The 12,233-nt window shown below is 35.2% G+C and overlaps 1 protein-coding gene across 1 annotated transcript in view; it reads right to left on the bottom strand.

Moving 5' to 3' along the window:
• The window catches only part of VPS50 (VPS50, EARP/GARPII complex subunit), an 82,641-nt gene that overhangs the window by 52,964 nt on the left and 17,444 nt on the right, over positions 1 to 12,233 (bottom strand). The window contains exons 7-12 of the mRNA XM_017729175.1: positions 11,732 to 11,849; positions 11,600 to 11,635; positions 9,116 to 9,198; positions 7,464 to 7,506; positions 4,607 to 4,705; positions 1,478 to 1,618 (exon numbers count right to left, since the gene is read on the bottom strand). Coding sequence (XP_017584664.1) covers positions 1,478 to 1,618; positions 4,607 to 4,705; positions 7,464 to 7,506; positions 9,116 to 9,198; positions 11,600 to 11,635; positions 11,732 to 11,849 — 520 coding nt within the window. The remainder of the gene's footprint in view (positions 1 to 1,477; positions 1,619 to 4,606; positions 4,706 to 7,463; positions 7,507 to 9,115; positions 9,199 to 11,599; positions 11,636 to 11,731; positions 11,850 to 12,233) is intronic.

The following is a 12,233-nucleotide window of genomic DNA, read 5'->3' as shown; positions in this document are numbered from 1 at the left end:
ATACAAAATGTGATATTTCCAAGCACCTGAAAGATTCCTCCACACGCTCAAATATAAGGATAAACAGTAATACACAAACTGTATTTTAGAAGTGGTCAGAAGCAGCTCAGTAGTAGTTTGTAAGTGTAAATAAATGGGCTTAGTATCATTAGCATTATCAAGGAATTATCTGAAGGGCATACAGAATTATAAACGAAAAAAAGAAGAGAAACTTAAAAGAAAAGTTCATTAGAAACTATGAAATGAAAATAAAACCACTCTGAAGGCTCATAGCAAAAAATGGAAGACTGCAGTCCAAACAACAAAGATCAGGGTTTGCTGGCTTTCTGCAGCTAGAATGCATCTCAGTGAAGTGGAAATACCACCTATCCAGAATCTTACTCATTATGTTCATGAACACTTAAGTCAATTATTTCCAATAAATCTATTTTGCATATCACACTTTCATTTATATGAAGGCTCTTAGATTATGTAAGCTTTTTAAGTCAAAGCGGCACCTCTTTAAAATGAAATGTTTTTCAATGCAGATGTGTTGTTTACTAGTGGAAGCTACATGATCCCAGGAGATAAGAGAAGTGAAAGAACAGAAAATAGATCAGAATATGAATTTCAATGTCCTTGTGACTGTATTTTAATTTAATAAACTGGAACTGATGGGATGGGTCCTTAAGTTGATGAAGTATGATGAGGGCTTAATCTGTGACTGAAATAAACATCCTAAAGAACATTTACGATACTAAATTGTAAATCAATGTTAGAACCACCTAAAATATCTCACATTCTTCTTCCCCATAACTGAAGTTTTAGAAAATTTCTCAAAGTGTAACAGTAAAATCACAAGTGAAAATATTAAAGAGTGAACTAAAAATGCTACCCAAACTACAGTAATTCATTCTAACAACATTACAAACTATGCAAGAAGCTGCACTTAAAATTTATACTAGAAGAAAATACATGGATATTTCCAGTCCGTGATCTGCCTATCATCAGGCTTTTGAATCTCAATATTACAGCTGCCCCTTACCCCGATATCAAAAGAGTGAAATTAAATGTGAGGATGAAAAGTGAATGATACAAAGTCAGGAAAAATGGGAAGACTCCAGTTAAATTAGCATCTTTACAAAAATTCTTACTGAAATGCAGTATCAGAGAAATTGTGAATAGTACCTAAATGCACTGGAATAAAGTTCAAAGATAATAGTTATTCCAATAACTAGCATATCATACTGAAGAGACACATTTTGAAATGTTGCTCTTTGTTTGTTAGATGGAGTGCAAGTAACTCCAAGGTCCTAAGATTTAGTGCAATCAAAATCAACATTAAGTTGTGAGTAACAAATATCTCAAGTGGCCATAAGGTGTATTAAGAAACTAGAGTAGCTGCAGGGTTAACAACTGAGTGTACTGACATAAGGTACACTTACAACAGTGAAAAAAATCAGATTAAAAACCATACATATATGCAAGAATTACATACTGTACAGAGGTCTTTGTACTGTAACTTCTGAAACTTGGTGTCTGTGTTTCCTGCACACAGCTCCACATATCCAAGGACTACTTGAAACACGGTGTTGTGAATGGCTTGAGTGAAGTGCATATGTAACTGGTCCATTGCTGTCTGAAAGAAATGGAGTAACATAAAATCAAATAGTAAAATTCAATTTGTCATATACCATCACCTTTTAGCCACCATCTTTTAACATAAGTCTGTTTCAGTACTGAACACTTGTAAGCATGTCCTCCAATCTCTGTCTCAAAAATACCTAACATAGATCTTGGCGATATTACAATATGGTCACATAAAAGAGTTCAGGTATTACAAGTAAAACCAGTTTCCTCTGCCATCTTCCCTCTATAATTTATCTTTTTTTTGTACATTGTCACTAATAAATATTAATTTTACAGCTATATAATATAGCTAATTATAGAATTTATTCACTCATTTATTTACCCTCCCAAATACTGATAATGTGTCAAAAAAAAATTAGTTGAGATTCATGCTCTTTCTCCCAGTGGAAACACTTCCAACTAAATAAAAAGTATTTCCTTTGCAATCATTAAAATTAAAAGCATGATTACAAAGTCTTCATCCACTTGCCAGACCGAAGAACCCAAAGTAGAATTAAGTATCACAGAAAGGCATGCACATCTTATAAATAAATTTCCTATAAAACTCCTCTTTTTGATAGAAAAAAAGATATTTGTTTTTAAAAAAAAGACTACTTTTTCCAGCAAAAAGTTACATATACGTACTAAGGACTAATGACTACATAACATATTAGTTTTGCCATAATCATGTCTGAGTTTCAGGTCAGGGTGTTTCCCAAGTGTCCCTGTTGTTAATAAACTGTAACATTACTCCATTTCAGAAACTGAATTTTCTCACTGTTTCAGGACATACATATAATCAGCACATGGTATACAGGAACTGATAAAAATAGTCTTTCATATGCAAGAATAAAGTTATCAGATCCTGCAGATTTGAAAATGTTCAGTTTCACTACTTCATATTTGACATTTTTACCTACTGACAAGAGCTGAGAACTCAATTACTCCATAAGAAATGAAGAAGAATTCTGCTTAAACTCTATTGAAAACAGCCCATCTTCTGCAGCTAGTCCTGACTTGAATTAGCCAAAGAAAACAGAATGACAAATGAAATAATGAAAAGTACTGAAGATACCGAAGGATCTTGACATTTTGTTTACTGCAAAGAGGTCAGTATGGGAGATATTTCAATAACAATGCAACTAAATTATTTTCAGGACAAGTTCAAAATACTTACTTTAATAAAAAGAATGTCAAAAACAAGTCACTCTAAATGGAACAAAGCAGGCAAAACCATGCAGTAACAAGTAACACTTCAGTTTTGTCAGAAACTTCACTCCTTTCCAACAAAAAATCTGCCTTTCTCAACATGCCATGCACTTGACTTGGAGCAGTGAATGAATTGTATCCATTTTTGCTCAGTTAATAAGAAATTGCATACAATGCACTAAAAGAAGAAAAAGTCTAATTAATCATCTTCTCTGATTTTAAGTTGCATTCCAATAGTTCTGCACATTAACAAAGTATGGGAAGATAAATCCATTTCTATCCTATTGCAGAGCTACACTGTCAAGCCAGGAAAAAAAGAACCCAACTTTGCTAGAAAGGTTCTAATTAGAAAGAAGCAAAACAAACAAACAAAAATTTAAAACAAACCCAAGAAAGGCAATCTTATATCAGATATGCTTCTGACATTTGGAAATACCATTAAAAAAAACAAGCATAATAAAACATTAATGGGGTTCTTGTCCTGTGCTCATCAGGGGACAGGTTCTTTGACTTGATCTTTAGCAACTAAATCTTTCTGGGAGAATTTCTTGCCTAAGTAAATCATCACTGTTACACTGGCACCACCACGTGCAGCCTCACTGTGCTATGAACACTGATCACTGACAAAACATGCCTCCAAGACTTTCAAGTCTCCTTACCCTTTCTCTTTACTTCACAGGACCTTGATATTATCTCCCATACTTCAGACCTGCTGCAGAAGGAAACTGGTTGACTGCCTTCTCAGAAAAACAAGCCAGTATGAAGCCTCAAGGCAGTGCACCAAACAGAAGAGAACTCCATCCTATGGGAGAACTTGGGTCTTCTCTTATTTACACAGAAAATGCTCTAAGCGCACACAGATGTAACTTTCAGGACACGTTCACAGCATGTGTCTGACGTGCCATGGCATGTATTTTACTGCAAAAAAACTACCTCCTCACATGTACCATTCCCACCATGTTAAGAGTGCAATATAAAATGGAAATACTCAAGGCAGAGGTTGTGCACAACCCAGAAACACAGACCTAGCTATAAAAAAATAGCATTCACATGACCAAATAGAACGAATAGTGCCAAGAGTAGTACAAACAGAGCTGAAATATGCAACAGTTACAGTTATAACCTGTCCAAAAAGCTACATGCTGCAGTAACACACAGCTTACCTTTAGCAAGTACTGCTAAATTATCTGAGCATTATAAAAACCTCTGTATACTCAGCAAGATCCATCAGCATTCGCGCGCTGGTTTTGGCTGGGATAGAGTTAATTTTCTTTACAGTAGCTATTATGGGGCATGGGGCTGTGTTTTTGATTTGTGCTGGCAACAGTGTTGATAACTTAGGGAAGTTTTAGCCATTGCTGAGCAGTGCTTACACAGGGTCAAGGCCTTTTGTGCTTCTCACCCCAACCCTCCACGTTGGGCTGGGGGTGCACCAGGAGTTGGGAGGAGACACGGCCAGGAAAGCTGACCAAAGGGATATTCCATTACATGTGGTGTCATCCTTAGCAGTAAAAGCTGGGGTAAGAAGACAGAACAGGGGGATGTTTGGAGTGATGAAGTTTGTCTTCACAAGTCACTGTTAACACATGATGGAGTCCTGCTGTCCTGGGGATGGCTGAACACCATCTGACTTTGCCTTCCCAGCAAGGGGGAGGAAGCATCCTGCTGTGGGGGGCTAAGCTGCCACCTGGGATTAAACCACAACAATTAGGAAAATAAGTTTCCATCACAGTACTCAAAGCTTCATGCTGAATATTCTCTGTAACTTCCTCAGAAGATAAGTACTAACCTGTGTTTTTCCAAGCAGCCTGTAAGCCTGCTGACCCTTTGTATAATGATTGATATCAAAATTCTTGCATATTTTGGAAAGTGCTACATCCAATTGTTCCTATAAAAATGAAAGAAAAAAAGGGTTAAACACTAAATAAAAACAGGCCAAGTAATACATTACTTAAACAACAGCAAGTGAGGATGACATTTATTTAAACAGTCTGATAATTATAGTTGTAAAGTAACCAAGACTGTATGGGACTTGACTGTTTTGAGGTGCTTAAATGTTACTTCTTGCAGTTCTAAGTACTTCAGTGTCAGCCAGAAAGTTCCAGCACTCCCAAGAACAAGCAAGAAAAAGAACATTATTTCACTGAAGTCTAATTTGAAGTGATGTTTACTTTTAGAAGGCCTAGCACCTCAATAAAGAAGTTGGTCTACTTCCACCCCTTAAAAAACCCAGATCTGAGGGTTTCAGCTCAAGCAATTCAGTTATAGACCTCTGAACCCTCTGACTGCATCTCTTAGATGGAACTAACACTATTTGAATTAAAAATTCATTGGCAAGACAGCCATTTATACAACAATCAGTACCTGAGAGAGTCAAAAAAGAAAGTAGACACACAATTACTGGTTTTGCCAGCAGAGCTGTGTCTGAGCATACTGAACAGCTCTGCAATAAACGAAGTTCAGCTATTATGTAAACTAAGTGAAAAAAACTTCCATAGGGTCATGTATTTAATGACTAATAAAGCTTTCAAGAATTTGACTGTGTAGCTTAAAAACATAATTCTCACTTAGACGCTGTAATATATTCAGATACACAGCCTAACTCTAGCTATTTTCAACCAACAATGTAAAAAATAAAAGCAGGATGAATCAATAACATACAATAACATACACAGCTAGCAAGTATTTTCTTTCCTTGCTAGATACTAAAGCCATTTCAATTATTATTTAATGATCTTGCAGTACAGTCTTGCTCTTAAAAATAGAAACCACAGTAGAGGGGTGTTTAGTCCCCCATGTACTTTTACTTACTCCATTGGAAAATTTTCATGAATTACATCATTAGTCTCAAAATATTTTTGGTTTTAATCCTAGAGATTTGGTGGGGGTTGTTTGTTTTACTTTCTTCCCTAAGCCAAATGGTAAAAGGACAAGCAACCTAAAGATTCAGAACTTCTCTAAAACATTACTCAGCAATTTGAATTTCAGCCACATACTGATTTAAAAAAAAAAAAAAAATTCCTTCTCTTGTTTCTTGCAGAACAGCTGTACAAAGAGAAAAACTGGGATATCAAACTGCCCATGAACAGAGCTCTTAAACACAGAGAACATTAATCTTTTCAGTTACATTTTTCAATAGTTCCTTCCACTAGCCATCTTGTATTTTATTTGTAACATAGTATAAAAGTAAGTTCTATATTAAAACCTAAATTAAAATAAGACAAAACAAGGAAAAAGGAATGGACTTAAGTAAAGACACTCAACTATTTAAAAGACTCATTATTGAAATCTTAACTAGCAGAATATTATTCTATATTAATATCAGCAATACTCCATGGACCCAAGGATGACTTATGTTTTTCTCCCATATGCACAGGCATAATTCCAGTAGAAAATAAGATACTTTCACAAAAGAAAATAAGATATTTTTATAAATTCACAAGTAATAAAAATCTTGAATGTGATTATTTATCTAGCTGTGAATTGCCCTCACCAACCAATATGGCACATGTTACCATATTTTGGTAAGACCAGAATTTGCTCTTCAAAGCTGTTACTAGAAGGAAGTAAAGATGCATGTCTCCTTTCAAGCAATATCAGTATTTGCCCACAAGGAGAAAATGAGTGTGCTCACTCTCACAAGGCCTGTGTGAGAGTGAGAAGAAAACAGTCAGTCCATCAACTCTTTTGAACCAGACATGCTCTGAATAAAGCACTATCAGAGAAAGACTAAAGGAACAAAAAAAGCTTTGCATAAAAGCTGAAATACAAAGACATAACTGAAGGAAATATACAAAGTTCTAATTTTACAGGGAATTGAATAACAAGGTACAATAAAACATGTCTGACTTTTAGCAAGCATATGACAACAGGTGTAGACAGATGCTGAAGTAGCTAATTCAGGTTCCTGCTAAACATTACATGTGTGTGCATTACATGCATCACAAACATTATACATACCTACATTGCTAGACTTCTTACAAAAAGCTTGCCAAGTTCCAGCTCAAAATTGCTTAGTAGTGGAGTTTAAATTTGAATTCCTCTTTTTGCACCAATTTCCAGCAAGACACTTAACATTTTATATTCATTCGCTTTTGTGATACTATCTACCAACTTAAACTGACCTTAGTTGCACCCTTCACAGCTATTCAAGTCTTATTTCCTACAGCTTAGCACGGACCCTATTCAGCACTTTCCAGTCTGCTGAGCTCTAAAATTTCCTGTGAAATTGTGATCTCTCGTATATCTCATCCAAACCTACTGGCTTGCTGTTAATTTATTTTTCATAACTACTTAGAGAAGTAGTCTAAAGAATTCACAGAAGTTCAGTACTTCAAATGTTATGTGACTTTTTAAATTTGACTGCTCTACCATTTATAGTGGGCACAACTAGTGAACTGGGTCATAACAGGATAATATATTAAAGAGCATTTAGGTTGATTACAGCACTAAATTCTACATGAACAGCAATGGCTACAGCATGCAAAGAGAGTATTTGAAAGAAATGTACACATTCTGTAATTGCTAACTAACAAAATTGCTTTTCTAATTGTATTAGAAAGCTCTATTACTTAGAGATTAAATACTAACACATACTTAGAGGTTAAATATTAACATATACTAAACATCAGTATATTAATTCTTACCTCTATTTGTTCCAAGGTGTCCTGCAGTTTTGAATTTAATTCACTATTGATGAAAGAAAAAAAATGTTTAGAATAAATTATATATATACTGATTATATAAACATTTCAGACCATTTCTTATTTCCAAAAACCCTGCTACTGAGCCACAACATAGTAATTTATCATAAACCATTAAGCTGCTGTTGCTGTGTCAGACTAGCACCATCACACCACTGCTATGTGGAAAAGCACATTATTCTAGGTTTATAATGCAACAGTGTTAAGAGGGCCTAGACAAGACCCCATCCTGCTAGGATTTAACCAAGTATTCAAAGACATTCCCAACCCCGAAGAAACTTCCTTTAAATGCTTTGGTGTGGCACTGTGGTCTACAGCAGAACATACCCAGAAGGGTCAGGACTGTCAAGTCTTTGCAAACTACAGTAATTTTTATTTGTTGCTCAGGACCCCCTTACAGAAATGCTATAGGGAAAAGAGAACTTAAGCTTTCTCAGAAAAAAATTAAAGGTTGGTATAAAAGATTAACAAAAATATCTACCAGAAGAGAAACGATTTAGGACAAAGAAAGGCACCACTGCACCTTTGCAACAATCAGCTTTAAAAATTTCAGAACAGCAGCAATTTAAAAAAAAGACAAAAAATACGACTAGTATGCTTTTGTTTGGAAGGGTCAAAGCAACAAAGAAATAGGCAGGATATTCTCTTCAAGCACAGAAAGCACAGTTTGCATTAAATAATCACCATATCTAATTTTAAACAACTTCCTTCTGTACTCCTCTCCATGCTTCTCTTCTCCTAAGAGGCCTACCTATGTTAATTATCAAAAGACAGATTCTAGCTTCTCTACTTAGCTCTCTATGCTTAAATGATAGGCCCATCACCCTCCTTTTTTGTTTCTATTAGATAAATTGGGTACAACACCCTCCAAAGAAAAGTTCAAATAGAAAAAAAAACTGCATCAAAAAGAGCTGCCAATAAATACCAAAGAGAGTACCCAATATTTCCTTATTGTTTCTCTACGTGCAATGAGCCTTCAAACAGAAGGACCTCCATAATAATCTGATGTTACTACATCTCCTGCTGGAGTTTATGAGCATTTCCTCCAATTTCCTTTTTTTTTTAAGGCAATGGAAACATCAAGTCTTTCTAAGTTAGAAGCTGCAGATATTTAGATTATTTTTGGTTCTGAAAGCAATTTCTTCATGTCAGCATGAAACTCTGCACTTGCTAATTTCACTGCCAAGAATCAGGGCAAGTTATCTTGCAGAAGCCATCTTGCTATAGGCAAATTAATTCGAGAATAAAAACTTCGCATTAAAAACTCAGCTCAGGTATCTCTAGGCTGGAGGCTGTAGCACAGTTATAATTCACTTTAAATTGAAACTTTACCTGCCAACATATTACAACAATTATATAGTCCAAACATTGATTATATACTGTTATGATTGTGAAGCCTGGTTAGTCATGGTAGAGGGAGGTGGGAAACCACTGAGAATACTTATGCTTTTATAACTGCCTCAATTTTACTTTTCTAAGCTGAAAATTACTTTTCAATTAAACTTTCTTTAGAGAATGAGAATTAATGACCACTGTTTTATACTATTTACAAATAAAATAATACAGAAGCTGAAACCTGCACAATGTCACCCTACCTTATACAACTGTAGTGTTTGAAAGTGCTGGCAGCTTTCTGGCATTCCAAGCACAGCTGAATAGCTCCTGGATAATCCTCTTCCTTAGGATAAAATACAATTGAAAGTTCACGTGAAGCAACAGTGCAATACCCATTTTTGCATGCATGCTTATGTATAAATATTAAGAATAAAATATTTTGCCTTTTCTGTCTATACAGTAAAGTTAAAGAGTGAGCATCTACTGCAGCATTTAATGTGCAAGTAGTTCAGAATTAGAAGCAGATGTTAGCAACATCAAAAAACACTATGTATTACATTACCTTATGCAAACAACTTGCTGTATAGTTTCCTTATGCATACATAAAAAGTACATCACTAAGTTTTTATTACAGAACAACTAACATCTTCTCAGTTATCTATCTATTCATGAACATGGAAAGAGGTTAGTTCAGTCACTGGCAGGCTGTTCCCATAGTTTATAAAACCTAAAAGGAAACAAGGAAGACACTCCCAACAGTACACCCAAATAAACACTATCTAAATTGACACATTCTATAGCTCATTAGAAATTAACTTAAATACAACTGACTCACAGAAGGCCTCAGGAAACAAAGAACACACTATGGACGCATTGTCCTAATATGTAAGAAGAATATCCAACAGGTAGACAGCTCAATCAGGAAGTATACGATGATGTCAGGACAAAACAAAAACATACAAAAATGTAAAACCCAAGGATCTTACCAACAAAACATGGGCATTGCCTCAGATATACGTGTTATTTTTTATTCTATTAGGCATGAGACCAGAAAGGGAAGGAGGAAGGAAAACCCTCTTTAATAGCTAAGAGCTTCCATTTTTTGTCGTAATTACATCTGTTATATTACGTGCTTTAGAGAGCTCAAACGCAGTGCTGTTACTGGAATTTCAGTCATTGATTGAATAGTAAAAATTCAAGGGTAATTTATATTCAGCTATTATCATAGAAGAGTTTCTGAAATGAAATTTGTTTTAGCAGCAATGTTCTAATGCAGATCAAATTTAGCAAAAAAAAAAAAAAACATTAAAAAAACCCAAATACATTATCCATTAGATGAAAACAGAACAGTACACTGGTCTAAAATGAGGGTTGTGTTTACAGCTCTTTACATCTTCCTCCACTGGAAACCTGGTACTTGCTCCATTAAGTCTAACAGAACTCAAATCAGAAAGCCTGCTTGCATAAAATATGTTACTAATATATTCCAGATGCAGCTCAGCCCTGTAAGATACTGTAGCTTCATTCTTGTTCTTTTTTTAATTGAGAACCCTTTCAAAATGTTCTTCTGTGAGTGGCTGCTAACAGCTCTCCTGCATATTCCAACCTATATTAACTCCTCTGAGTACAGAAAATAATACAGCTCTAAAACGGCACTCAGCCAAAAACTGAGTTCCAGCCCTTAAAAAGCACTGACCAATTACAATAAACAGACATTAGGGTCTGTGTGTAGATGTAACACCCACACCTCCTCAGGACAATTCCTGCCAGTAGATAGTGAAGAGTTGATTTCCTGTGTAGCAAAATACAGCACAGAAATTAAAAGCTCATCATTGTACAGGGATTACTGAGCAGAAAGCAGCACTTATGCCACCTGAAAATGGGTGTAGTTTTGCTTGGTAAAGAATAAGAAAGTTTGCTGGCACAAGGTGACTTACTCAATGGAATTAAATTCACAAAATCTTTTAAGCTAAAACTATTAAGATTCAATTTCCAAATTTAATAACTGAGGATTGTCATCATGACATTTCATCCAGTATTAGCTGTAAATACTTGGCAAACTAGCAAGTTGAAATTGTTACACTACATGTACTATAGCTGTCAATAAAATCCTGAGGCTGTCTTTCAGACAATTAATCACCTTAAGACAAGATCTTATTTTGCTCTGTGCAGTATCTACTGCATGTTTAGGCAGTATACATAACAGTATCAGAATTTTCAGTGTCATGGCCTGCATGCTGCAATGTTTTCTACAATTGAATTAAAAAGCCAATCCAATGAATAAGGAGAGAAGGCTACTACATTTACAAATAAAATACTAATCAGGGAGCCCATCTATAAATTTGTACAGGAATATACCAATAGATATTCTTTATCCAGACCCAGCATATCAACAAACAGCTAAATCTCATCTTTTTTTTTTTCCCTAAATATCAAGCTAAAGAAAAGAGGTATAAGTTGAGAGCAGGGACAAGTGAAGACTCCACAGCATTTTTACTGAAGTAATTCAAGCTTCAGTGCCCAGATCTAAAGGCAGGAATGAGTTTTTGATAAAAAATACTCTCCCCCAGCAGCGGGGCTCTCTAATTCGATATGAAGCTTTTCTCAATTTAAAAGAATAAAAATATAATTTCATCCCATGCAGACACCCTGTCTGCAAGAGGAAAGGAACGGACAAAATTAAGATGACTGACAAATGTAAACTTAGAATAGGTTCAAATTATACCAGTCTGGTAGGGACTTACCTCCAACATCTCACTCAAACGCACATCAGTTCTTTGCTAAAATAAACAAAAAAAAGCCAAAAAAAAATCCAGTCATTACTACACAGAAATTAAGAAAAATATTTGTCACTGAACAAAAACAACTGTACATACCAGTGTTTTTATTGTTCTCAGAGACTTTAGCAGTCCAATAAGCAGCTGTCGTTTCCTCTGATTTGCAAGTAGCCCCAAACTAGTTTGTGTGAAGCCTTCCTTTGCTATATTCAGGTGTCTGCGAAAGTTAAAAATTAACATAATCTTCAACAATTCGTAAAATAAAACTTACTTCTAATCAATTTTAACAAGTCCAACAAAATACATGGTAGAAATGAAATTGTCAGCATTGTTAGGGAAACTCAGATAACAAGATTATACCAACAGACTACTAAGAAGGTACATCCTCCCTTCTGCATTTGTCTGTGGACCAGTGATGTATCTCAAAAGCTTTCTGTTTCAAAGAGAACTCCCAATTGCAAGAGTGAGAGCTGCAAGAGTTTGCAATTGTTTGAGTATGTCTAACTACTACCGTTAATGCATTCAGCACATAAACAGGAAATATCAGCAAGCAAACATCCTGCGTTTACGGATTTCTTCTTAAATACTTCCCCACTTTCAA

Source organism: Corvus brachyrhynchos, unplaced genomic scaffold (assembly GCF_000691975.1).
Source record: "Corvus brachyrhynchos isolate BGI_N302 unplaced genomic scaffold, ASM69197v1 scaffold142, whole genome shotgun sequence".
In the NCBI taxonomy this organism is placed as follows: domain Eukaryota; kingdom Metazoa; phylum Chordata; class Aves; order Passeriformes; family Corvidae; genus Corvus; species Corvus brachyrhynchos.
This window is presented reverse-complemented; position numbering and strand designations above follow the sequence as displayed.